The sequence below is a fragment of the Podarcis bocagei genome (assembly GCF_964188305.1).
Source record: "Podarcis bocagei genome assembly, chromosome: 11".
In the NCBI taxonomy this organism is placed as follows: Eukaryota; Metazoa; Chordata; class Lepidosauria; order Squamata; family Lacertidae; genus Podarcis; species Podarcis bocagei.
In genome coordinates, this window is record NC_138136.1 from 49509754 (window position 1) to 49537716 (window position 27963).

The 27963-nt window shown below is 42.2% G+C and overlaps 1 protein-coding gene across 1 annotated transcript; it reads left to right on the plus strand.

The window, feature by feature from the left end:
• The first annotated feature begins 8225 nt into the window (after positions 1 to 8225).
• GOLPH3 (golgi phosphoprotein 3) lies at positions 8226 to 27933 on the plus strand. Its single transcript, XM_081213168.1, has 4 exons — positions 8226 to 8584; positions 17701 to 17832; positions 20840 to 20954; positions 25889 to 27933. The coding sequence occupies exons 1-4, from the start codon at positions 8333 to 8335 to the stop codon at positions 26311 to 26313; spliced, it is 924 nt and encodes a 307-aa protein (XP_081069294.1). The 5' UTR covers positions 8226 to 8332; the 3' UTR covers positions 26314 to 27933.
• The last annotated feature ends 30 nt before the right edge of the window (positions 27934 to 27963 follow it).

Genomic DNA, 27963 nt, shown 5'->3' on the forward strand with positions numbered 1-27963 from the left:
GAAACAAAGTTCAAATGCAATAGAGATGGAAAAGGGAACAGGAAGCACAAGCCAGCTGTGCTTCTGCTTCCTGTTCTTGTTGTGTTTCATGTCTGAAGTGGCTTTTCCTCTTAAAGATTTGCAGGGAGGGGGAGGGATACTTGAAGGCTTGCAAACTTGTTAACAGTAGCTCTTCAGAAGGCAGACCTTATTTTAAGGACAGGAAGCTCTCTCTTGGCTTGGGCACAGGGCCTGCCTGTAGTCAGCATTTGCTAGGATTTTCCCACCCAGTGCCTTTCTGTTTTGTAGCCACATTCTATTGGATCCCTTCTCCCCAGTGTACTTGAAGGCACAAAGCCAATACAAAATTAGCAGCCTCATAACTTAAGAATTATATATCCACAAAGATTGGAGAATTTTAAGCAAATCTCAGTTGCTACGGAAAAGTAGAAATTGGTGCTTCTTTCCAGAGATTTTACAATAAGCTGTATAAGAAAAATTGCCATTCTTTTTAGGGTTTTTTTTTGCTAGAGCAGGGGTTCCCAAATTGTGGTCCACAGACCACTAATGGGCTGCAAGCTTCATTGAGGTGGTCCATGTGAAGGACACTTCTAATGTTAGTTCTATGGCATGCAAATTGTAATGCAATAAAATACAACATAGGAAATAAAAGGAATAGAAATATAATTAAAAACCAACAGCATGTACGAGCTGCCACAGTGCATTTCAGTTGCTATAACAGGCAGAAAAATCATTGAGTGGTCGGCCATGACCCTGGGCAATTTTCAAGGAGTGCGTGGGGGAAAGTTTGAACTGCTGTGCTAGAGATTTCCTTATCTCATGAATGCCTTCTTGGAATGGAAAAGGGTGATGAAAATGTACCAGTTTGTTCGGCTGGGCTGCAGAAGACTTTTTGTGTACCCATAATTGACGTACTTCAACAAATAACAATGGAAGCACACAGCCTTCTTTTGGAGAGAGATCATATCATCAGATGGCGCTGATATGCTGATACTACTTGCTAGATTCCCTTCTCAAGCTCCTTTTAAACTTTTTTATTTTGAAGATGTTAGTGACAATACTGCTTCCCAGCAACTGTCACAATGGGAAAGTGTGCCCTTGCACCCCAGGGTGCATAAACTCTTAAGGCCAGGATACTGCCTAAAAACCTAGTCAATTTATAGATTTAGTTGCAAAGCTATTTATTTTATTACATATGTATCCCTATCTATTGCATTTAGGCCAGGGGTCAGCAAACTTTTTCAGCAGGGGGCCGGTCTACTGTCCCTCAGACCTTGTGGGGGGCTGGACTATATTTTTTTGGGGGGGGGAGAGAGAACAATTTTCTCCCGCCTGCAAAGAGGCCTAAAGATGCTTTGCTTTACCCAGGCACAGACAAACTTGGCCCTCCAGATGTTTTGAGACTACAATTCCCATCATCCCTGATCATCGGTCCTGTTAGCTAGGGATGATGGGAGTTGTAGTCCCAAAACATCTGGAGGGCCGAGTTTGCCTATGCCTGGCTTTTACCTGTCCCAATTGTCGTCCCAATAGCTGCAGTTGGGCTTTTTCAGCCAGCCAGGCGCCATGGCAGGGTAGGAGGCTGTGTTGGCTGGCGAAGACAGAAGCAGCAGCCCCGGCAGAGGAACCGTGGACGGAGGTAGGGGAACCAGGGTGTCGCTGGAGCTTTTACCCACCACCATCTGCTTCTGCTTCTGCTTCCCGAAAGGGACCGCGGAGTAGACAGAGCCACCCACCAACCCACAAGCGGTGGCTGCAGCCACCACAACGACCCGCCTGAATGCCATGGGAGAAATGAAGGAGGCAGGCAGGCAGGTGGTGACAAAGAAAGCGTACATGGAAGCGGTGTGGAAAAGGGGCGCGGAGAAGGAAGGGTAGACTGATGGAGAGGGAGGAGGAGCAGGAGGAAAACGCAGCAGCCACTGGCATCACACGCCCCCTTCACAGCGCCACCCTGCTGAGGCGAGCAGGCGGGTGAGCTGACTCCTGCCATCGATGGTGCTCGTCGTGGGACAAGATTGCTCCGTCCCTGAGGGGAGAAGTGCCGCCGTGTGAGGGAGAGGGAAAGAATGCACATGCTGGTGATCTACATGGCGATTCTTGGACTGTCCATGGGTTGGATCTAGAAGGCAATTGGGCCTGATCCGGCCCATGGACCTTAGTTTGCCGACCCATGATTTAGGGCATGCATTTGGCAACTAAAAGAGTTTTCAGATCATGCTCCCACACTGGCCTTACATTGCTGCACACGCACACCCTGACCTACTTCACAGGGTGGTTGTGAGAATAAAATGGACAAAGGGATAAGCTTGTACACCATCTTGAGCTTGGAGAAAAGGCTGAATAGAAATGCAATAAATAACCAGACCCACACCAGCAATGTAGCACCTTGTGTGCTTTCAGACCATACCCTGGGAACTATGCAGCAAGTTGCAATTTTGTGGAGACGCCTTTTCAACTTTCATGTGCTAGATGTGTGGGTGAGAGAAAAAGAGAGAGACCAAGACCTTTATGAATGCAGAGCTTGAAGCAGGACCCCTAAAAGTTCTGTTACAGTGGTGCAATGGGGAAGGGGGGAGACAGCAATGCTCTTAATATAATAATATCCATATTATAAGCACATACTTCACTGGCTAACTTCAAAGGATAAATTGTGTTTGAAGTTGAGAGTCACTTTGATCTATGCAGTATGTAGAAAAAAGAGTGTGCAAATTCTGTTTGTCCAGGAACTGCTGGTAATTATGTTAATCTGATTATGTTAATCTGAATTAAATCATAAATCTTCTGCTCGGTTTTAAAATTCAGATTTGCTTTTCAAAGGGAATGTTGGGTAAATACATTGTCCTTCTCCACCCAATGGATAGGTATGACTGAACTGAAGCCTATTTAAGTGTTAATTTAGAGGGCAAATTCTCCCCTCTAAATGGGATTAAATATTGGGTTCTGTATCCCAACAGGTCACACTGCAATCATAGTGTATTACTGTTGCACACATATCACCAATGTGAAACTGCATGGAAACCTTCCAGCTGTAAGCAGCAAGAATTGCATATTGCATTTTCTTGCACTTGTCTGTGTGATCTAGTGTGGGAGGGGTTTTATCCTGTTTTCAGTATCCTGGTAGGGTGGCAGGACAATGCTTTTTAACTCAGTCCTGCTGAGTTCAGTGTCTTCTCCCAAGTAAACAGTTTTCCGGATCACATGCTCAAAATAAAATGTTAGGTGGGCGAGACTCTGTAAGTGCTGGGCATCCCATCTAATAGCTGAACACATGATGCTAAACATGTGTTGCAAACTGCATCTGTTTTGTAAAACTTGTTGTTGTTGTGCAAAGCTCCTTTCCCCAATTTTCATCAGGACAGCAGAACATGGGCAGGGGAAGCTTAACCCTTTTATCCTTGTCATGGTTCAGACAAAAATAATGCTGAATTCCTTTCATATATTAACCGCTGCCCCCAGCCCCCCTCCCAATTCCCCTTTCTCAAATATTGTTTTGAAGAGATACATTGGCTTGGCTAATATGTTTAAGAAGTGGAAATTAGACCATATGTCTGCACTATGAACACTGAATATGTCATAAACATGCATTGTGATGACAGTGTATTCCTGGATGTGATATACATGCTCTGTTAATACTAATGGCCACACTTACATTTTGCTTTTATGTCCATCTTGGTATGTTGATTCTTTTGTTTCTGACAAAGACATCACACATGCACACACCCAAAAAAACATGTCATGCTGCTATTAGGCTCATTCCCATTAGCAGCAATGGATTGTCATGTTGTGTAAACATTTCAATCACATCAGTTTGTGTTAACGTTGTTGGTTCCTCTGCATGAGAAAGATTATCAAGATAATTATTGATCTAAGTTTTGGGGTAATTTACCCAATTAAGCAGTAACATCTGTGGTGTGCAATCATCACTAGTAATGGTTGCCAGATGAGAAGGTCCATGAATATGTACATAAGATAATGGGTTTTTATCTGGTAACACACTGTAATTTTAAGAACCTGAGCTTGCTTTTTTCCTCCCTCAGCCAATACCTATTTTCCTTGTTGGTTGTGGTTTTTAGATTATGAGTTGCACTAAGAACCTTTTTGAATAAAGAGTGGGATACAACTGCTTTAAGTAATAAAATGCTGTTAAATATATTTGCTGCAGAGAGATTTGCAGCAGGTCACAAGGATTTCTGCCCCAGGTATCTGTAAGATGCCAGTCAATTTTCTCAACAGTAAACTAAGTGATCTTTGGCAAGTCACAATTTTGTCTCTGCTTCAGTCTTCCATTTGCAACATGGGGATAATGCTGGCTTACCTTGCAGATTTATTTTAAGGATTACAGGGATGAGGTAAGAAAGTGTTTGGACCCCTAAAGTGTGCTTTCTAAATGCTTGGAGTTATTAAGTACTTTACTGTTCATGTGGGGGTACTCCTTAAAAAGGTACATTTGAATGTACTTTAAGAGGGTTTTTTTGTGCTGGGCATTATTAAACCCTCCCCTCTGGTTCACTGTAATTTTGCACTGTTTGATTGAAATCATACTAATGCATGTTAATGAGTGTATAATTATATGCCTTCTTTGGAATTGCCATTGCTGCCTATCCTGTCATTTCATAAATATAGGTTCATTCAGCTTGAAACTGGCTCCCCAACACTGCCATTTTCTGATTAGCAATTTATTCTTCATGCTTATCACTTTATGTGAAAACTTCTACATTTACAGGAGCATTCTGTTTGTGCCATATGCACTCCAGAGGTCTGGACTATTATTTATGCATATTAGTAGGAAAACACAGTGAAGGCATTGTGGTCAAATGCAGTAAAGACAAGATATACTGTACTGACATATTCATGCACTCTTTCTTTTTATAACATTAGACTTCCATCGCAAAAACGGCAGGGCCATTTCACCTACGCAAAGGCAAAACTGTGTGTGCTATTAAGTGTACATTTAACAAGGAACTTCAGTCAATCACAGTTTCCTAAAGTATGTATATGCATGGTTAAGGGTATAACATTTATGGAGCAATGTGAACTGGTTCTAAGAGTATTTTTTTGGATAATAGCCGTCACACAGTGACTATGAGCTGATACCCCAGGTTTTTGACAGCTGTCCGGCCCAATAATTCTAGTCTTCCATCATAAACATAGCAGGGGATATTTTCTATGGTACCTGCAGCAGAGTGTCTAAGGATGTGCTGCAACATTTCCAGCTTAAATAAAAAGAACAGGCACTCAAGCACTTAAGGCTGCCTTTGGTGCTGTATAGGATTCTATTCTTTTCTTTGAAAATTTTTATTAGTGTTTATAAAGAGAAATATAAAGAAGATTATCAAATATATTTTTTATCCAGACTAAAACATTAAGTAAAATAAAACATAGATCCAGAAGAAAAGGAGAAAGAAAGAAAGAAAGAAAGAAAGAAAGAAAGAAAGAAAGAAAGAAAGAAAGAAAGAGAAATAAAAAAGAGAGAATAATTATTTAGGAATATTTAGGAAAGAAAACGAGGTGATAGTCCTAATGAGGCAATTCTCAGTGGCTACAGAATGCTGAATGTCTGCTGGAGGGAGAAATAGTGTGGAGTACATTAGAAGAGAACATGGCTGGCTGATGGCATTTGTATGTATTAGAAACTCCATGTGCTGATAGACACTTACATGGTATACAGTTCCCTGATGCGGTTTATTTGCTTATAGATCACAGAAAGACTCCACTGGAGGTGCATACTTAAAAAACCTTTTTAAAAGTTGGAGCCGTGTAACACAGCTTCTCTGAAGAAGAAAAAGCTAATAAAAATAGATGTATGAGTTAGCTACTTTTAACACAGCAACACTAACATGAATAGACTGCTGACATGAACAAAGGTGTCTCAGACTAGGAGGTGAGATTTGCCTTGGTAGCCAGGAATGCATCTGCCTGGTTAGGGTTGCTCAGTTAGTGACTAACCATACAAATACCAGCACAATCTCTCTTTTGACAGCTTCTTACAAGACAGCTGTATGATTGCCTGCATTTCCTAATACACACACACGCACATATTTTCAGGAGTTGTGGGTGCTAGACTTCCCCTAAAATTCCCGGATCAAGCTAATGTTAGAATTTAACTAAGACCTAGTGTTAAAACTGTGCTCAACCTGTGCGTATTTCAGCTGTGTAGTAGGTGCATCTAATCCTCTGGAATAAGCAAATGGCAAAATCTAATAAAGCCAGGAATAACCTCCTGCATGAGGTGATCACTTGGGGTAATGGACCATTAAGCCATCAAAGGAACTGGGAGTTAAGACACCAATTGAGTAGGGCCCCTCCCTTCACAGATAAAGAGAGCTTATAGCAGAGAGGGGTGTAAGCAATAGAAGCAATGTAGCCTAGAGGAGTGATGTAATGGAGATAGTAAAGCAGCGGGTTGGAGAGAGAGGCAGAGTATGATGGCTGATGATTGCACCTATGGGAGAAGAATGATCTTCTTGGAGTTTAGTGCTGGGAAACCCCTTCATCATAGGCCCAGGTTGTATAAATGTGTAAATAATCTATATATCATAAAGATACCCCAGTCTCTGCTGTGCCTCAAAAGGAAATATGGACCCTGGGTTAGCAAACTTGGCCACCTCACTGCTCACTCCTAAACAGTGCAATACAGTACTGGAACAAGGAAATCCAAAGGCATTCCATGAAATTCAACCCACAATAAATGTGCGAGGAGACCAGCACAATAAAAATTTGATGCAAATCACAGGGGCTAAAACAGTCAACCATAACACTGGAGCTGAAACAACATGATCACAAAAGCAGGGCCCAGGAGGAGAACAATACAGGATGCCCAAACTCTCTGGGGTGTGCACTATATGCTCAAGAGGCATTTTTATGCAGTGAATTGACTTGCTCCCCTTGAGCAATGTGGTGTGTGCAGGGCCAGCCCACTCAGGAGGGAAGGTGTGGCGACTGCCTCAGGCAGCCGGATCCGCAGGGGCAGCAGATCTCCATGACAATACAGTGGTACCTTGGGTTTTTACTGTATTTTTGGTTTTTACTGTATTTTTGGTTTTTATGGAAGCCGCCCAGAGTGGCTGGGGAGGCCCAGCCAGATGGGCGGGGTATAAATAATAAATTATTATTATTATTATAAATTATTAAGTACTTAATTCGTTCCGGAGGTCCATTCTTAACCTGAAACTGTTCTTAACCTGAGGCACCACTTTAGCTATTGGGGCCTCCTGCTGCTGCCGTGCCACCAGAGCACGATTTCTGTTCTCATCCTGAAGCAAAGTTCTTAACCCGAGGTATTATTTCTGGGTTAGAGGAGTCCGTAACCTGAAGCGTATGCAACCTGAGATACCACTGTATTCATTCAGGGCCAACCCACCCATGAGGTAAAAGGAGGCAACTGAGGCAGTATCCGCAGATCCCGATGTAGCTTTTTCTTCCCCTTGATGTGGATCAGGGGTAGGCAACCTAAGGCCCACGGACCGGATGCGGCCCAATTGCCTTCTCAATCCGGCCCAGCGTGTTTTTACATGAGGAGAATGTGTCCTTTTATTTAAAATGCATCTCTTGAGTTATTTGTGGGGCATAGGAATTCGTTCATTTTTTCCCTTCAAAATCTAGTCCGGCCCCCCACATGGTCTGAGGGACAGTGGACCGGCCCACGGCTGAAAAAGGTTGCTGACCCCTGATGTAGCTCTTCCCTCAGCTGGTGTGAGGGAATGGGGGCGCCATTTTGGGGTCTGCCTCGGGTGCCAAAATGCCCTGGGCATGTGTGTGTGTGTTCACGTTCGTCCAAAAAAAGAGAGTATACTGCATATTCGCTTTCCTTCACAAGGTGCTCCTCACCATGAAAAAAAAGTTTTAAAAAGCGACTCCAACAAAAGATACAGAAACAAAAACACGCTCCCCCTTCCTGGCGCGGGGAAGAGTTTACCTCAGAGTTTACCTCCGCTGCCTCTGAGCCGCCGACTGACTGGCCGACTTAACTTCCTCTCCGCCCCCGCCCCCCATCTTTCTCTTTCCGGCGCCTCCAGAGTCTTCCTCCTCCTCCTCCTCCTGCCACATCCTCCGCCGCCGCCGCTATAGCTGCTGGCGCGTCAGCCCGCGCCGCCATATTGGAGGCGAAGGTGCTCCTGCCGCCGCCGCCGCTGGTGCCGCAGGGGGAGCCCGGCTGGCCCAGCTCCTTCTCCCCCGCTCCCTTCCCTCCCTTCCCCCTCCCTGAGCGCTTCGGGCCGCCCCGGGGGAAGCGGAGAGAGCGAGCGAGCGAGAGCGGCGGCAGGGAGGCCGCAGCCCCAGCCTTTCCAGCAGGGTCCTCCCGGGGCCCCCCGCCGCCCCCGCCGCCGCCGCCATGACTTCCCTGACCCAGCGAAACTCGGGCCTAGTGCAGCGCCGGACCGAGGCCTCTCGCAGCGCCGCCGCCGCGGCCGACAAAGAGCGGGCGTCCGGGGGCGGCGGCGGGGGTGGCGGGGGTGGCGGCGGAGGAGGCGCGGAGGAAGAAGGCCGGCGGGACGAGCAGGGCGACGACGAGAAGGGCGACTCCAAGGAAACGCGCCTCACGCTCATGGAGGAAGTGCTGCTGCTGGGCCTCAAGGACCGAGAGGTGCGGGGCCCGCAGCCCGGCCAGCGGGGGAAGGTGGCGGGGTGGGCCCGGGAAGGTGGGGTGGGGTGTCTGTGAGGTGAGGAGGGGACATGAAAGGCCTCCCCCCCCCCAGGGTTGCCTGGGGGGCGGGATTATGAGGCCAAAGTGAGGGGTGGTGTCGGTCGAGGGGCCTGGAGGTTGCTACGGGGGGAGGGGGAGGGGCTCCTTGGCTGTCTGGTTGTGTTGTGTTGTGTTGTGTAGTGTAGTGCAGTGTTTCCCAACCTTGGCCCTCCAGCTGTTTTTGGACTACAACTCCCATCATCCCTAGCTAGCAAGACCAGTGGTCAGGGATGATGGGAATTGTAGTTCAAAAACAGCTGGAGGCCCAAGGTTGGGAAACACTGGTGTAGTGTATGTGATTAGGGGTTAAGGTAGGCGGGCGTCTCTGGACACACACAAACAAAAGTAGTTGTGCCCAGGGCTTTGCATGCTGCTTTTCAGGGCCACCCTAAAAACAAATTAAAACGAACGAGACACAAGTGTCAGGATGGAAGTTAAAAAAAAAAAAATGCCAGAAAGCTGGCAGGGAAATAGAAGACACACACTCCCCAGCATGCCATGTTGTCTGCAAGGCAACCCCTTCCTCCCACTGCAGCTTTCAGTCCAGTTCTCAAAACTGCGATACTGTACAGTGGTACCTTGCGTTACATACACTTCAGTGGTACATACTCCGCCAACCCAGAAATAGTGCTTCAGGTTAAGAACTTTGCTTCAGGATGAGAACAGAAATTGTGCTCCGACGGCGCGGCAGCCACAGGAGGCCCCATTAGCTAAAGTGGTGCTTCAGGTTAAGAACAGTTTCAGGTTAAGAACGGACCTCCGGAACGAAATAAGTACTTAACCCGAGGTACCACTGTATATGGCAATAAATCAGATATGAGAAATACAGAAGAAGAAGAAGAATCTTGCGAGAAGAACAGGATATGAAGATGGAATAGAATTTGAAAGTGGGCATCAGCCACCGCCTCCTACCCGTGTACTGGGACATGCTAGTTGAGTGCTCATAGTTTTATGCTAAGTGTTTCCAGGTATAACTTATCAGGTATGACTGAAACTGAGGCAGCTAATGGTTTTAAGATTAGATGTAAAGGGGGGGTTAGGGAAGGTGGGGGTGTCAGCAAAACTGGAGGAGGACATTCTGGTGAAAAGCTTTTGCATTTGGCAGAAGGGCTTAATGGGGCAAGAGAAACAGCAAAGTTGCATTGAAACCCCTCAGTAGAAGTTGGCTTAGGGGCATCAAGTTTCTTAAGAGCAGAGGTCCATGTAGTTGGACTTTCTCAGACAGGAATACTGTTAATAGCTGGGTTTTTTGAACATTTATGTTTTGGAACCGTGTACTGGCTTAGTTGGTATGCTGCATTCTAAGCACCTACTTGCTAGTGCAGTAAATTGAAACAACTGGGCCATAACAGTCGTCTGAGAATTTCTTATACAGTGGTACCTCTGGTTGCGAATGGGATCCGTTCCGGAGCCCCGTTCGCAACATGAGCAGAACGCAACCTGTGTCTGCACATGCGCAGGTTGCAATTCACCACTTCTGCGCATGCACGTGGCGTCATGTTGAGCATGCGCGGGTGACGAAACCCGGAAGTAACCTGTTCCGTTACTTCTGGGTCGCCGCAGGGCGTATCCTGAAAGAACGTAACAAGTGGTATAACTAGTGTTCCAGCTGCAGTTCATATGGCTATTTAGGAATTTTAAAAAACACCTTTTGCAAAGTTAAAATGTACTTCTTTTCCAGAAAAACACATGACTCACAGGGTATGCTTATAAACATTTTACATCATTTAAGAAACAAACTTGGATAGGCAGAATGGGTTGGTTGACATGCTACAGGCTTATTAGTGAGTGTAGTACTATCTTGAGCAAGATACTCTCTTTAGGATACCTAGTAGAGGAAAAGTTTGTAAACCTTTGCTGCAGATTGTAAGGTGCTATTTCAGAATTTTGCAAAGTAATGGAGCTCTGGTTGATGTTATGGGTACATTTGGCCGAGAAAGGGAATGCTTTTATCAAATGCATGGGTAATTTTTTTAATGTGTAGAATAAAACTTACTGCCTTTTTCATGATAGTTGTTGGCTTCTATTTTGACCCCACAGTGTATTTGCATGGGCTTACATAAAGGATCATGCTCAGATGCACTCTTTCCCAGAGTTCTTTAATCTTTGGAAAAGTCATCCACTTGTAGCTTGGCCGCTGTACATTACCCTATACTTCATCTCCAGGCTTTTGGGGGTTTCTGCTGTAGTTTTTATTAAGTTATAATGAAAAACATGTTACAGGCTCATTAGAGTTTAGATTAGAGTTTTTAGGTTGGGTTATCTAAACTATGGGAGGGAGGCATATGCAAGCTAAGGAGGTGTTTCCAGTTGTCAAAGCATAATTTGATGACTGGATCCAGCCATTGCAAACTTCTCTAATAAGCAAGATTGTTGTGGTTGGTTGATGTATTCTGAGTTTCAGTTAACAATAATGATTGTAGTCCAGTCCTCAAAGTACTGTTTGTTCTGATGAATTTCAGATAATAGATGTCAGTCCTTTGTGGTTGCTTCCAAATTCTGGAACAAATACTGTACTTATTTTGCAATATGAAGTCAAGCTTTATTGTCATTAAAGGTGAAGGTAAAGGTACCCCTGCCCGAACGGGCCAGTCTTGACAGACTCTGGGGTTTGTGCGCCCATCTCACTCTATAGGCCATGGGCCAGCGCTGTCCGGAGACACTTCCGGGTCACGTGGCCAGCGTGACAAAGCTGCATCTGGTGAGCCAGCGCAGCACATGGAACGCCGTTTACCTTCCCGCTGGTAAGCGGTCCCTATTTATCTACTTGCACCCGGGGGTGCTTTCGAACTGCTAGGTTGGCAGGCGCTGGGACCGAGCAGCGGGAGCGCACCCCGCCACGGGGATTCGAACCGCCGACCTTTCGATCGGCAAGCCCTAGGCACTGAGGCTTTTACCCACAGCGCCACCCGCGTCCCTATTGTCATTAGTTATTACTTATTTGCAGACTATTTTGACAGTGCAAGCATATGTGTACAGTTCATATAAGGCACGCATAGCATCTTGAGATTTATAAATTCATTTTTATTTGTTTCTATAATGTCTTATGCAAGGTATTAATCTTCTGTTTTTTCAGATTTCTTGTAATTAAGGGAAGCCACAAAGGGGTGTGTTCAGAGAGAGAGTGTTAAAAAGTGAGATATAGAGACAGTATGTAGGTCTTCTGCTGAACTAGGCCCTTTAAGCTTCATGGCTAAGAGGCAACCTTCTATTAACCATCTTTCAGCTGCCCTAAGCTCCTCACTCCTAATATATATGGCCTAAATCATAGGTAAATAGCCCAATACTGTATGAGCTAAACAAAGATAAACCTGCAGCTTGAGCCAAGCACATTCTTTAGGCCTTCCCCATGCCATATTGTGATTGAAATGAAGCTCTTCCAGAAATGAAAGCTTTATATGAACTAAATAATCTCCAGTGAGTTGCATCTTCAGCAGTGGGATATCACAGTCCCCCGTCTGACTTATGTACTGTAGGCTTGTAATACTAATTTCTGTTGGATAAAGTCCAGTAACACCTTGGGGATTTTTGAAGGCAAGCTTTCCATCTTTGAAGAACTGCTAGTCTATTATTTCTTAAAAGATGGTACAATGACACACCAGTTGTGGCACTTTGTAGGCATCAGGTCCTTATCCTAGTGAAAGTGAATTTACAGTTTGCAGGAAACTGATGGCATTCTTTGGTGCGCATGAGAGATGCACAGTGAAGGGTATGTAATTCTTTTCTGCTGCTCACATACGAACCCTTTGGTTCATTAACACTTGGCTAAATGTTGCAGCTGTACTAATAGTGAACAGTATATTAATGACAAGAAGTAACCCCTTCTTGCTGGAATAAAATAACCCTAAGGAATGTCAAAGCAAAGTAAAAGTAAAAAAGCCTTCTGTTTTGTTACTATCTCTATTAAAAGTAAAACTGACTGATTTGAATAACACAAATGGCTTTGTGTTAAATGCTTTAATTTGTTTATTGTTGAAAGCAAAGCTTTAACAAAGGTGATGATGAATAATGTGCACAAAACCTTAGACACAGAGACTTGGTGTGGAGGTGAATTTACCTGGAATACAGAAAGTTACAGCTTAGCCATCTATTAGCGATTCAAAGATTTCCTTACAGGTCACAGTCATAAATTCCTTCTACTGCTGAGCAGAAGGAGGAAACCTTTTTGCAGCTCCTAGTCATTGTAATGTGCTATCATGTGTTAGTCTGCACTGACCCCCGTGAAGATTGAACCAGTTTTTCCTCTTTCCAGCAAGAAATATATCTTTGCAGTATCTCTTAACTGCAGCAACTACTGTGTAAACCAAAGCATAAGATCAGATTCATAGATTCATCATTCATTGATTCATCAAGGATATGAAAGAATTGCACTGCTCTTCTTGCTGTTATACACAACCTTTTTATTCGGCTTCCATTGTCAAAAGAATGAACAGTGAAAATATATAAAGCAAAATATTTTGCTTGTTATAATGGTATGGGGAGAGAATTGTTTTGGAGAAGAAAGTAGCACAACTTTCAATAGAAGGACACTGTCCCAAAGATGACAGAAGGAGTACTACTACTTTGCATCCAGATAATGTGTTCTTCAAACACCAAATTTGTAGGTGTTGGATTAAAACTAATAAAATGGATCAGGCAAGTTGGGGGGGTGTCTTTCTGATAGCTGCTTCCCTCAGAGTAAGGTGGTTCTTAGATAACTGTGCTTTCAGCTGAAAGGGACAAACACTACAATATTGCAGGGTGGTGGGGGTTGCTATTATTATTTATAGTGCTATCTGTATGCATACAAAATAATTGTGACAGGTCCTTCCTTACTCCAAGGGGCTTATTACAGGAAGTATAGACAGGATACAATAGAGGAATAATACATGATTACTTTAGTTACACATGCTTTGGCTTAGTTATAGTAGGGCATCCAGGACTGGGGCAAGGGTGTGTGTGTGTGTGACCATGATGAATTATATATTGCTTAATTGTCAAAGTGGCTTCTAGGCAGATTACAAGTATAAAATCAATTGCAAAAAAATCTGTACACATAAATAAAATACACAATAAAATATTTTTATCAAAACAGTAAAATAAACACACATAATTTAAATGTACACTAAAATAAGTCCTTTAAAGAGTTAAAACAAAAATTAAAACAGTTAAAGCCGGAGGTTCAAGTAAGGAGATCAGGGGAATGCTTGTTTAAACAAGTGTGTCTTCAGTACTCTGTGGAATGCCAATACTGATGGGGCCTTTTGTTTTTCAGCAGGGAGCTCATTCTACAATACTGGTGCCTGAAGTGAAAATGTTTACCTCTGTGTTGCCACATACCAATAAGCATCAGGTCATAGCAAAAACTAACTGAGTTTCATTGTTGATCTTAATGCGCTTATCTAAAGGCTTCCTAGAAATGATGAGTTTTGGAGAAGGATTTAAAGGAGATAAAGGTGGCTGCACAGAGACATTCTTTCTGGAAGGCAGTTTGAGACAAGAGGCAGCAAAGAAAACTGGACAGAGTCATTTCAGGGATCAGGAGACCTTTGGATGCTGAGGGAGGTGGATCTCGGTGAGCGAAGGTCACAGGCAGGGATGTGTTGGGAAATAAACACAGAGAGATAAGGATGGGCAGAGTGGGGGCATGAAGGGTTTTGAAGGAGCTTGTAAAGCATCTGTGATTTGGACAGGAAGCCAGTGGAGAAGAGGAATTGCATCTCAGAGTGAGGGAAGAGGCATATTATTTTCACAGCAAAGTGCTGAATAGATATGACAATGGGAGGCCTGAGGGAAGAAAAATCATGATTGTGTGTGTGAGAGAGAGTGAGAGAGAAGTTTTAGTATTTGAATAATTTTAGTGTAGTTTTGACTCAAGTTCGGAGCTTGAAAGTTGTTCTTCAACTTGTTACTCAGATACACTTTGCTTCCATAATTTGTATTTGCCTTTTTTTTTGCTCATGAAGCATGTCTGTGTAGCTGTGTAATCAAAGTGTGTTTTTAGTTTATGACTCATGGTAAGTCAAGAGAGCTAAACCACAAACCCAGGTTTGGATGACACACTAAACTATACTGTAACGTAGCATAGTACAGGAGCAAAACGATTGGGGAGAAGCAAAACCCCTGTGTTATCCTTCCTGGAAGCCTGAGCGCTTGCATGGTTGTGCTAAGTAATGGTTTGGGTTAGTGTGACATGTGAACCAGGCATTTGTGTCAAAAATGAACTCCAGTGAGCTCAGTGGGGCTTTATTCCCAGAAAGTGCATCAGGTTGTAGCCTTAGCGCATGCATTTGTCCTACATTTAATAAACAATCAAAGTACAGTACACTGTTAATTTAGTGTGCTGTATAAATATTTATATTTATTTTCTTACATTATATCAACTTTCTTCCACCATGAAACTCATGATGGCATGCATATAATTACTAAGTGTTCACTCAGCGATAGCTCAGAAGTTCCTCCAACAAACAGAAGTATTTAAACTGAAATATTTGAGTTGTTGACTGTTTGTTCCTCAGATTAATATTCACTTTTATTTTGCTTACTTCTTGGGCTGTGACATTTCCTTTCTCATCGTTTTTAGGTTGTCTTCATGCAAATTAAGACTACGATGCAGGCAGCTAATTTTGCAGTTCATGTAATTCTGCTGGTTGCGATTTCATTCCTAACATACTGAATTCTCCGAGTTAAGACAGTCCTAATGTGGTGAGAAGATTCTGTGGCAAAGAAGCCACCACTTCCTAAGCCGCCCTGATAGCTCATGCCAGTCAGGGCAAAAGATGGAGGGTGGATTCCACCCCCTGTCATGGCTCTTTAAAAATTCCCCTTCCTGCTCCACCATTGACTTTAGTGAGAGAGATAACAACTACAGTGACTTTACTGAGAGAGATAAGCAGCTCCAGGGTTGTGTCTCGGCAATGAGGGGACTTTGGATTCAGTGGATCTTTCCCCTGCCTACCCCCATAATATTCTTAAGAGGGCCTCTTCTCCAGTCTTCAGAGAGTAGCTGGAAGTGGGGAGGCAGAAAAAGGTCCTCCTTTCTTTCCACACCGCAGTTTTAATCTGAAATCTTAGGTGCAGTACTTCGCCCAGAGCTCAGAAACTGCTCGCACTAATGAAATTGATTGTCTAAAAATGCACCTAGAACAATGGGAGTTTTGAACACTGCCTGTAGACCTCTCTCTGTGTTGGTGAAAGTGGTGGTCCACAACATCTGATAGCCTCTCAGCTGTTCAATTTGCGGAGCTTTTACAAGTATATGCCTCACATATACTTGTAGTTTTGTATTGCAAAATCAGTAGGAAATACATCTCCCTTTGCACCTCTTCTGTGGAGGGCTAGGGGTGCCCCCAGAACAGATTTAGGGTGCACACAAGGTAGTTGCACAAGCAGAAATCCTTACATTGATGAGATAATTGTCTTAGCAGTGCATTGGATTCTACTGTGAGTTAACAGGAACTTTTTCATTAATACTTGAGTTTTTGTCATTATGATTGCCTTTACTTTAGGTATAAACATCTTTCTTTGTTTTAAACTTCCAACATAGAGCTTTCTGACCTGTCTTAATTTAGAGTCAGATGTGCAGAGTCTTAATTGAGCATAGAGGTTTGTTGTACCTGTGGATTTAGGTAAAAGATTCATCTTTTTGTTGTAATTAGAAATTTATGCTGTGCTTGCTGCCTGAGGATGCTGCGCTGTACCTATCGTCAATAAAAAATAATCTAGCAGGTAGACTAAATTTGTAACTAATAAACATTTTAAAAACCACAATAGTTTGCAAAATCTTTCTTTGGACTACAAGGTAAATTTGGAGTGGGATGGCTGGGTTAGAGGCAAAGTTGAATGAAGCATAGATATGGCTCTTAGCTTTCTCCAGTAGGCTACATGCATCCCAGCCATACAAAAGTCGGTTTTTTTACACACACACACCCCATTCAGACAAGCAAGAGGCATCACAATTCAAGAACACATTCCATTCACAAAAAAGGCAGTCAAGGAGGGTACTGAACAGCCCCAGTGAAATTCAAAAACTTTCACATCACATCTCTTTTATTTTGACAGCATATTTGAAGGTGTACACACACTGCTTCCAGAGTATTTTAATGTTTTGGTTTGAAAAGCAGGCATTTTGAAATGATAAAATGTTATTTTGTGGAAAGAGGAAAAGATGTGTTAAAAATTCCTTGGCCAGCATTGTAAGGATAATGTTAGAGCTAGTTTGATAGTGTTTATTTTATTGGTTTAAATTTCCTTCAACCAGAATAAAGTATTTCAGCATGTGAAGTTTTGTGGCTTTAACTGCAAATTCTTGTGAAGCAAGAAGTATACCTGTTTTGAAGCTTCTTTGTTTTTCCTGAACTTGTGACTCCTGCAACTATTTACCACAGAACCATAGAATTGTAGAGTAGGAAGGGACCCCAAGGGTCATCTAGTTCAACCCCCTGCAATGCATAATCCTAAACCTGGTAAAATGAACCATTTGAAACAAGTATATTTTGAGATGTCTGGTCCAGGTCACATGCAACTCTCAGCCAAACCATGACTTAGCACAAACCATGACTTAGCACAAAGAAACAAAAGTATGGATTCTCAGAGCAAAGCTTTCAGCTGCTGCACTCCTACTGCCACGCTTCACAGGGCTAAGCCATGGGTTGAGTTGGAATTACATGTGAACTGAAAATAAAAGTCTGTTTTCCAGCTCTTAGAAAATAGACCCACTTCATTCAAACTAGACTGCCTAAATTGAAAGAAATCAATATTTTAACATTTTGGAGTAAAGTTCAAAATCTCTGTAAAGATGAATCACATTTCATGAAAGCTTGTTAGAAAGCTTTTATCACTATACTTTAGAAGTCAAAAGGGGGGGGGAGCTTGGATATGTTCTTCAGTATTTAGTTTATTCTTAAATTCTTTAGCTATTTTGGAGCATGTCAAGAGGGCAGATTTCTTTTTCTTCTTTTTGTCTGAAAGTGTTATAATGAATATTATTTATTTTTACATGGATAAAAGAAAACTTACAGAGACTTTTTTCCCATCAGGGTTATACATCATTTTGGAATGACTGCATTTCCTCTGGGCTGCGTGGCTGCATGTTAATTGAATTAGCACTGAGAGGGCGTCTTCACCTGGAGGCATTTGGAATGAGACGCAAAAGTTTGTTAACTAGAAAGGTAAGAATCGGAGGGTAAAATGACATGAAGGTCTTAAAAATTATATCCCATACAGTTCTTCAAACTGTACCAAGCCTTTTACATACTCAATTCAGTATTTGTAAAGAGATGGCAAGAACGCTTGTATCTAATCAATTTTAAGTTCCTTAAGCCACATATCTAATATTAAACATGTAGTGCTTATGCAATTTGCTGAATCCAGGGCCTACTATGGAGATGAATCAGTCTATGTTGCTCTTTGCGGTTGATTTTGTTGGCATTATGTGAAGGCAATTAATTTTTTCTGAGGAGATCTTGTGATGAAAAAATGCTGTTGTATGCGCAGTCTGCCCTGTCAATATTATCTTTTGCTCACCTTTTTAAAAAAGCATGTTTTGAAAGGTTTCCACACTACCTCGCTGTTAAGAATTGTGTCTTTGTGTAAGTAGACAGTTACTGCTTATGTTCAGCTGCATTTAGTTATGATTATCTTGAAATGGATCTGCTCCCTTCCCCATAGAGCTTCCAAGATTCTTTGGTGTGCCAGAAATGCAGGAATGTTCCTTGAAATACCACGGTTATATAATAGCTTGCTTGACTATTTCTAGAATATTTTACATAGGTGATTTTAAGGAGAGTCAGACCTGAAAGCTACGTTATTTATTGGCCATAATTGTGGCGAGTTGGAGTTTAAGGAAGGAGGTTGTGAGAGAGCAATTGTCACAAACTTTGGAGGAGTTTTGGGAGGAGGAATGTCTGGTGAACGTATTTGAGGTTTGTTTTTTTAAAAAAATAGATCTTTTGTGGGTTTGGGGAGAGCCTTTTTAAGTCATGATTTTTTTTAGCTTTTGGGGAGAGGTGTTTTGAGGCATCATCACCTTCCTCAGGTGCTGACAAACCCCAAACCCAAGAAGCAGCGACTGGTTCCACACTAGAGCAGAAACTGAAAGTGCTGGACTGTTTACAAGAAGGCATGGGTGTGCTGTGGCACACAGGTTTGGCAGGAATGTGTAGGAGTGTGTCCAGCATCCATGCCGTCAAGATCTGGGAGAAGGAGATCTGGGCAGCATCATCTGCCAGCACATCTGCAACTGCCAAGGTCGCCAGCCATGTGCTGGTTTTTTAAAGGGTTTTCCTAGGGTTTTCAGAGGTTTAAAGGGTGTTTGCAGGTTTTTCCAATGGGTGCCTCAATTATACGCAATATCACGTATGCATGTGGTGCCTCAGAACATATCCCCATGTAAATTGGGGGGTGTGTGTTTGTCTGTATAATCTCCTTGTTTGGTTTCCAAATTATTTTTTATTGCTTGTAGGTACTGAAAGCTTTTTCCAAAATAACTACTAACATGCCGTAACCTTGTACTAAATGAAGAGAAGACATTTGCTTAAAATGATGTATTATGCTTTTTAAAAAGCTTCCGCCATCATATTTTAATTTTGTGCTAATCAGTGGAGTTGCTCATACATAGTAGCAAAGTGCATATTATTGGACCACATATACCAAATAAATAATATGTATCTAGGTATATTAAAGCTGATACTACAAGAGTTTGGGTGGCATCCAGTGTTAGTCATATGCCACATACATCTGTTGAAATCAATGGACAATTAACGTCCACTAATTTCAATGGGTCTGCACTGAGCATGTTTTAGTTGGATTATCCTCCTATGTTTTATGCTTAGGCCATTCTTTAGAAACCAAGTTTCTATTGAACCTCTGACTGGCTTTTATTCTATGCATTCTGGCTGATATGTTCTTCCATCTGATGGTATAAATTTCCCTCAGTGTTGTGAAGGACTTAATAAACATTCATTAGCCAGGCCATAATAGCCAGATACTGGCTTCCCAGAAGAATTGGAGCTCAAGCAGTGAGAGCACAGATCTAATGAGAGAATTAGCATTTCTATGCTCCAAATAATGACGTCTATTAAATTTAGTATTTTGGCATTTTTTGTTGCTGTCCCCCATAATATAAATTTATAGTGAGCTTGATTGTTGTCAAATAAAATGTCTGTTAAAGGAATTATTTCATCATCAAAAAAAATTTAACAGACATTTAATGTGGCTTTTATTGGAATTATTGCTTCTGAGAAGCATTCTAATTATGTCTATGACTACAAAGCGTGTGTTTAGGAATGGATTATTGTTTATTGACAGATTGTCCTCTCTTAAGTATTATGTACAGGGGGCCAGGGAACAGAAGACATTCCAGACAAATCTCCATAACTTTGTTTGCTGTCCATATGCAAGGGACTTTAGGGTGGCAGGGAGATTATTATTTTTCTCCTGTCAAGGGAGGTGATATGGGTTCATATCTGCATCACCTACAGCCTTTTAGGGAACTAGAACATTATGGTGAAAAAGGGTGACAGTGGTAACTTATACAGGTTGATAATCCTAGCTCAGAGCATTCTAATGAATAAAAATAACAGTAAAAATATAATGAATCTATTTGGTTGATTTTTCATTTGTTGCCTGGATATTGTGTGTAGCTCTCTTATGTCTCTCCATTGGCACTGTTTTTCCCTCTGCAGCAGCTTTGGAAGTTCCAGTGCTTAAATTGGAGAGCTCTCTTATCTCTCTGTATTTATTTTTTCTGGGCATTTTTTGAGGTAAATGTGACTCCATATGCCCTGTATGCCGTGGTTTCAGGTTGCAACAGAAAGTAGTATGCTATTAATATAATGTGTTCTTCATGAAGTAACTATTTGTCTAAATAAAAAAGGATTCTAATGTACCTAGAGGGAATGGTTTGGGACTTTTATTTCTTGGTTGACTTGAATGGGGTGGTATATATGAAGCATTGCCTTCCCATGGATTCAGATGTTTTCCTTTTCAAAAGCAAGATACTTGGTTTGGTTTCCAAAAAACAATGGCATTGGTTCAAGAAATGGGAATATTGCAACACTGAGCCTCAAGATATAAAAAGTAGTACTGAGACACACTTTTTCTCCACTTGGTGCTTAAAAAGTTAAAAGCAAAAGTTTGAGGTGATGGAGTGAAGTGAACTCTTATATTTCCTATCAGGTGATCTGCAAATCAGATGCTCCTACAGGGGATGTTCTACTTGATGAAGCTCTGAAGCACATTAAGGAGACACAGCCTCCTGAAACAGTGCAGAACTGGATAGAGCTGCTTAGTGGTAAGATAAATCTTTGGAAATTAACAATTTTTAATGTTTAAGAAACTTTTGGGCCGCCATGCATCACTGGTTTTAAGGAGCGAGTTTTCAAGCATAGTGCTTGATAAGTTCCTTATCAAGTGATGCCTTCTGTCCAAATTATGAGTAACAACTTTGGGTGCTGTGAAGATCACATTTAAACACGTGTTCCGTCGAATAAATTTGGGGATGGCAGTGTTGGAATGGTGGAAGGAAATAGTTAATACTCTTGCTATCTCTGGAGTAGAATTAAGCTGCCGTCTAGCAGCATACAGGATCACCAGGTTTAGATTCAGCGGTGGGAGGGTGTGGGAGATTTGGTCAGTGTTAATTACTTCTGGAAATCTTAACACACAAGTTTAGTCAGGTGAATTGCGCCTTTTGTATTTTGACTACTGTGATCACAGTATGTATGTACTTGGCTCTTATTTCCCACTCTTCGTTCTTTTTATACTAATATTCTTCCATCTTCATTAAATATCCTATGTCTGCAGCATGTTGATTAGTAGTAATGTTCATGTGGTCAAGTTAGTTCCAGTGAATTTAGTGGGGCTTACTCCCTGGTGAATGAGTTTAGGATTGCATATTTATATCTTGGTGACACATTCCTGTGTTCCCTCCTGCTTTGGCTGTTCAGCAGTAGAGAGGAAGAACAGAGAGACTAATGAAAATGAGAGAAACCTGGAGCTTTTCTGGCAGAGGCAATGTTTATGGTTTTCAAGAAAATCAGATTCTGTTCTTGAAGTTCATTTCTTAAATTAAGTAATTTTTGCAGTACAGCCGACATTGTAATAGTCATTCAGAGAGGTGAGGTGAGCACTGAATGAGCCTCTTGTTGAAATCTGAATCCAGTCCTGAACTGTTGTCTAGCAGTTACCATATTTTTCTGTGTATAAGACTAGTCCCCCCCCCCTAAAAAATAATGTCAAAAATTAGGGGGCATTCTCCCCCCCCCATTTTCTTAAATCTGAGTTCCCAAAAATAGGGGGCGTCTTATAGACGGAAAAATACGGTAATATGGTATTTTGTGCTGTTTTAACTGTTTTAGTTACTTTTATTTTATTTTGTATATCACCTTGAGATATGCAAAAGGTAATTCGTAAATAATTTGCTTCCTCAACCCTTCAAACCATAAAAGGGGATTAGTACAATTGTAGATAATACTAGCAAAATAGTCTAGCTGAGATCAGTGAGAGAATGCTTGTAAGCACTTAGGGAAAACTTTGCACAATTCTGGTTCCAAAATTAGAGTATTTGGAGATGTGAATGGAAGAGAGCCAGAAAAGAAGATGAGACACTGATATTTGTGTGGGAATTTGGGGTGGGGGTGGAGCAGAGAAGCTGCCTGGGAACAAAAAGGAAGCAGCGATTGGTACGAGGTCCCCTACCCCTGACTCCTGGAAACCATTTGCAGTTCCCTGGTGGTTTCTACTGAACACTAGGCTCTATACATTTCCAAATGTACTCTGTGGGTGTGTTGTGCTCTTAGTTTTAAAACCTGCAATGCCTTTGTGCAGAATTTTTAATCATATTTCCATACTTGCATTCCTTTGTGTGTGACAAACCCCCAAATCATTATGCTAGAAGCATTACTGCAAATGGAAATGTCATCCTAATTCCCACTGAAGTTCTCACTCAAGGAAAAAATAAATTTTGGTCTGTACCACTTTAGACAGGGGTTAGGGATCTCATGATTGAATGTTCTCCCTGCAATCCCCTCCATGTATAAATGTAGAATATCAGGGGGAAGGATTCTAGCCCAGGCTTCTCCCTGGCATGCTGTCTTTCTTTGAGCAGGAATTGATTTATGTATATAGAGTAGCCATACCCACAGTCTGAAGTGGTACAGACCAGGTATGGGCTTACCGCCTTGATAGGAACTAAACTTGGACTCTCAGTTGCATGTGATTCCTTCCTAGCATCAGCACGCTGGCAACAACTTCTTGGGTTGGTTTCCTTTTCAAAGTCCATCTGCTTTCTGACATGCTTTGACCCTCTTGGGTCAGCAACGTCAGCAGACTTCAGCCTCAGGGTGGGACTGGTACTCGCAGTGGGCAATAATGGCCTTTCATAATGAGTTCTGCTTTTGCAGAATATTTATTTATTTATTTCCCATGGTCTCGGAATGGGTTACAATAAAAAATTACAATATAAAAGAACTTTAATTAAAACTGTAACAGCACTAAGAGTACAGCAGAAAGGACAACATTCACTTAATCTCAGTCCATCATCCCCAAAGCCACAGAGGTGTGCTTTAACCAGCTGACAGAAAGCATACTGCACTATACCTCATACAGGAGCAGCTGGTAGGGGAGACATTACATCACAGAGAAAGTCTTCTCAGCATGCCACCACCCCTCATATTCCACGGGGTGCTGGTACTGCTAACAGGGGTGACATGTTGGCTAAACATGTTCAGTCTTAAAGCAAACTAATATGATATTTGATAAAATATCCTGATAGCTTTATGTACCATCGCTTCTGCATATCATAAGAAAGTGAGTCCTGTAAAACATTTACACAAATCTCCGAAGAGTTACAATTTCTGAATGCAAAATAGTTGTCTGAATTGCTTGTTCACAGTTCCTTGTAGTTAGGAGGTTTGGTCACAAGGTGTCGCCAAGCTACTGTGGAAAATCAAAATGGATAAAAAAAATCTATTTTCAATGTTCACTTTATTTTTGCTGGAGCAAATATGCATTTCCTTCATTTCTTGTCTTAGGGTTCACAACACCTTGAGCCAATGCATGCCCTATGTCTTCTCTTGTAGCACACAGTATATTGGGGGGCATTTTAGAAATGTTTTGTTCATGAGACTAATTTGGTTGGAGGTTTTCATTTGGTTGGTGACTTTTTCTACAGTGTCTCTTTTAGCAGGTGCAGGTAGTGTCACTTAATAGAAATGAAATTTTATTGTTGGCACCCTTTTACCTCGATAGACAATGGAGTGTACCTCTGGGGGTGAAGACAAACCATTGGAGAATTACAGCACCTGCTGTGGGTGCAGAGATTAGTAACTCGTAACTGCTGCCTCCTCCATTGTTTCTGTTGCATTAGCCAGTACCAAAATTACTTCTTCAGGACACAAGCCTGGGCAATGTGTATGGAGGTCCTGGGCTCCCCAGATGGCAAGACTCCCTCTTGCCCTTTCTGATGTGGTCCAAAGGAAAGCAGAGCAATGTGTTTGGCACCAGCTTGACTGCAGAAGTTGCTGGAAGAGAGCACACAAGGAGCCCCCAACTGTCTTAGGGTCTCACTCTGGATTTGTAAAGGGTTTATTTCTTAGCCTTTTCTTCTCTTAAAGGTGTCCTACAAGGCAGCAAGTATGGATTTTTCTTTGGGGTTTACTTCTGAAGCCTTTTTCATGAATGTGTATAGTTGCAAGACAGTGAAGGATCAGAGTTCTCTTTCTCCCAGCCCCATCTGTTCCTTAGTTCCCTCTACAGCATGTGCAGTAAATGCCTTTTAGGGCTGTGCAATAAATCACCATACCATTGAATACCAGTTTTAAAATAACATTGTGATAAGTGTTTCAACAAGGCAATATACCCAGTGAACAAAAGGATCAGCTTTCCAGGGGGTAGTTCAGCTGAAGGATACTTTACAGGTACTCTGCAAAACATTTGCAGGCATGGTGTCTCCAGCTTTGCTCTCACCCTCCACCACCACAGGGAGCCTTGTCAAGGCCCTTGGCTGCTGCTGGGAAGTGTGGCGCACCCTCCGCCACCACGGGGGTGTATGGCGGGACCCTCTGTCACTGCAGGGAGGTGTGGCAAGGCCCTCTGCTGCTGCAGGGAAGCGCAGCGCACCCTCCACCGCTGCGGGGAGGTACGGCGGGACCTCTGCTACTGTAGATACGTATTGTGATATATCGAAATATCGTTATAATTAGCTGGTGATATATCGTGGTGTTTTCATCAGATATTGCCCAGCCCTACTGCCTTCTTGACTGTAGGACCCACTGTTGGTCTCATCTGTTCAATCTGCTGAAGCATATCTTCGCATGCAGGGGAAGTCCCTAGCTCACCAAGGGTTTGAGACCCATCGACTACCTTGACCTAGTTTAGCTGGCCGATCAAAGCTGTTTCCCGGGGTGTGGCCACTGTTGCATGCTGTCAGCTTCTAGGAAGTTGAGAGCGGAGTACGGGGTGTGAAGCAGAGGTAGACAAACTGCCACAAAAGGAGCGTGGTGTGTCCTCCAGCAGAGGTATTAGCCATCCCTTAACACCCCATACACTTCAGAAACATGCATAGAATAAACTTCAAATGAAGATTCTATCCTCAATGAACTCCGATAAGACAGATACCAGTTTATTTCAGAAGCTAGCAAGTATTTCGAATGTTAGGAGACTGTTGTTTTTCCATTTTGTTTTTCATTCTAGTTTTGATAAACAGGCAACTGCCCTTCACCGTTTTCTTCAACCTTCATAAAAAAGCTTTTTAAATATTTGGTGAATATTCCAAATAGTAGCTTTGATTCCCTCCCCCCCTTTAGATGGTCACCATATTTGTCTCAACACAGCTCACTGTAAGCAGACATGGTACAAATTGACTGCCTTGTGCAGAAGGTTTTTCTTGACATTAGAATAGGTGACAAACTTCAGGGAAAATTATTTCATCCTGCGGGAAATTTTTGAGGTTTATTTGGGGAATAGTTTAGGGAGTCATTCCTTGTTAGCTAGTTTAGAAGCATGGAACTCCTCATCCAAAGTATTATTTGCAAGCTGCTCTGTGGATCATCTTAGCAGCTGGTCAGTAAGTGAAGCATTCTTTCTCTACCTAACGTGACAATTAATACTGCATTTTTGCCTCTCTTGCTGTGTTACTGTGTCCTGTTTTGTCTCATTTACCCTTGCTAACCAACAGAATACCAGCAAAACATTCAGGGGCTTGTTTGTTCTTTTGCCTTATTTTAGGTGAGACATGGAATCCATTAAAATTGCACTACCAGTTACGAAACGTACGTGAACGATTAGCCAAAAACCTGGTGGAAAAGGGGGTTTTGACTACAGAGAAACAGAACTTTCTCCTCTTTGACATGACCACACACCCTCTCACCAACAACAACATTAAGCAGCGCCTCATCAAGAAAGTTCAAGAAGCTGTTCTTGACAGATGGGTGAATGACCCCCACCGCATGGACAAGCGCTTGCTGGCTCTCATTTACTTAGCCCATGCATCAGATGTCCTTGAGAACGCTTTTGCCCCCCTTTTGGATGAGCAGTATGACCTAGCCACAAAGAGAGTGCGGCAGCTCCTGGATTTAGACCCTGAAGTCGAATGTATGAAGGCCAACACAAATGAGGTCCTGTGGGCTGTAGTAGCAGCCTTCACAAAATAACTGCAATCAGACTGCTCAAGTGTTCTTTTCCCCATTTCATGTCAATCAGTTTATCTTCTATTGACGATTCATGTTTTCTGTCATCTTGTACCTCTCTTCATATGATGAAAATCAGCTCTTGTTCAAGCTTTTGTTCATGGGAACGGTAGGTGGTGTGTTCTGTTTCTCCGTGTGTGTGTGGGTGTCTACTACAGGATTCTGCTGGTTCAAGAGAGCTTCCTGCTCTTCAACATGCTTGACGGCCACATTGACATTCTGTTTCGTATCCGATCTAAGTTACTGTGTCTAGGTTTTTATTGTACCCCTCTTTTTTTCCACTGGGATGGTTTCACGCAGAAAGCACATCCCAGGAGGGAATCAAGCATCTGGTTTCAAGTTGATCCAACTGTATCATCTGCCTCAACGAAGTGCAGCATTTTATCCTTGGCTAAAATCACGAAGGCATGTTGGAATCGCCCGAAGTGAGCCTTTTGGAGTGCAGTTGAACAGGTTCCGTTAAATCACTGAGGGTTATTTTGGAACCTCGCACAGAATCCTGCTGAAATGGAGTGGTGATTGGTGCCACAACAAAACCTAGTTGATTGCCCCTTTCTTCCTAGACATACATGTGGAAGTGCTCAATCAATTTCTAAAGCAGAAATATCCCCAGATCGACTCAATAAATAGTTCAGCCATCTCGTGCATTTTGCTGTTCATGTAACTCTTTATTGAGTTTTTGTTTGTTTACTTTAAAAATAACTGAATCCTAAGGCTAGTATCAAAAAGTCTGGTTGTTTTGCAAAGGGGTGGGATACATTCCAGTGTGGTCTGTATATAGAATTGTATATTAACACTCAAGCACATTTTAGTAAATTTCCAAATCTGACTTAGTTGTGCATCTGGCTTTCTATCATTTGCTTTCAGCCACTGCCTCTTGGTGGAAAGATGGGCCTCCTATAAAAAAAGGTGTGCATGTGTGCGTGCCTGACCTTTCCTTCTATGGAGTTTGTGCCATCCAGGTACATTCTTCTTGTATGTTGCCTTTATAACATTTGTTGTATGATGAGAACATTTTATCATTCCCCCCCCCCCTTTTTTGGAAGAGGCTTGTGATGAGTACAGTTCTTGGTTGCAGACTTCAATTTCTGTTTGTACACAAGTTAAAATTGTGTCTCATGCCATTAATCAACTTAACACTTAAACAAAAATCAGTTGTCAATCTTAACAAGTGTTGCATGTAAATTGTTAGCAGGTAATTACTACAGTTCAACCAATTACGACTTCTGTAGTAGGAAGCTCTACTATGTTTTAATTTTTATATACAATTATGCTGATTAGCACATTATTGTAAAATATATAAACTGGCTTTTTAAAGTTTATTACCTCTTTACCATTGCTTGTTCTAGCTCCATTCACAATGTAAATATTATGCATTGAACAAATAAAAGACTGACCTTTTTGTTTTGAATAACAGAACACACTAATAGTGGAGCAGGTATGTAGAAATTTTTGGTTAACATTGAAAGCAGAAATTACTAGATGGCGTTTAACTGTAGTTGAAATTTAAAGGGATCCCCAATCTGTATACTAGCTTTTTACCTACAGTAAATAAACGATTATCTTGAAAGTGCCTGAAACAGAGCAAGCATGTAATTTTGCATTTTGTGTTCC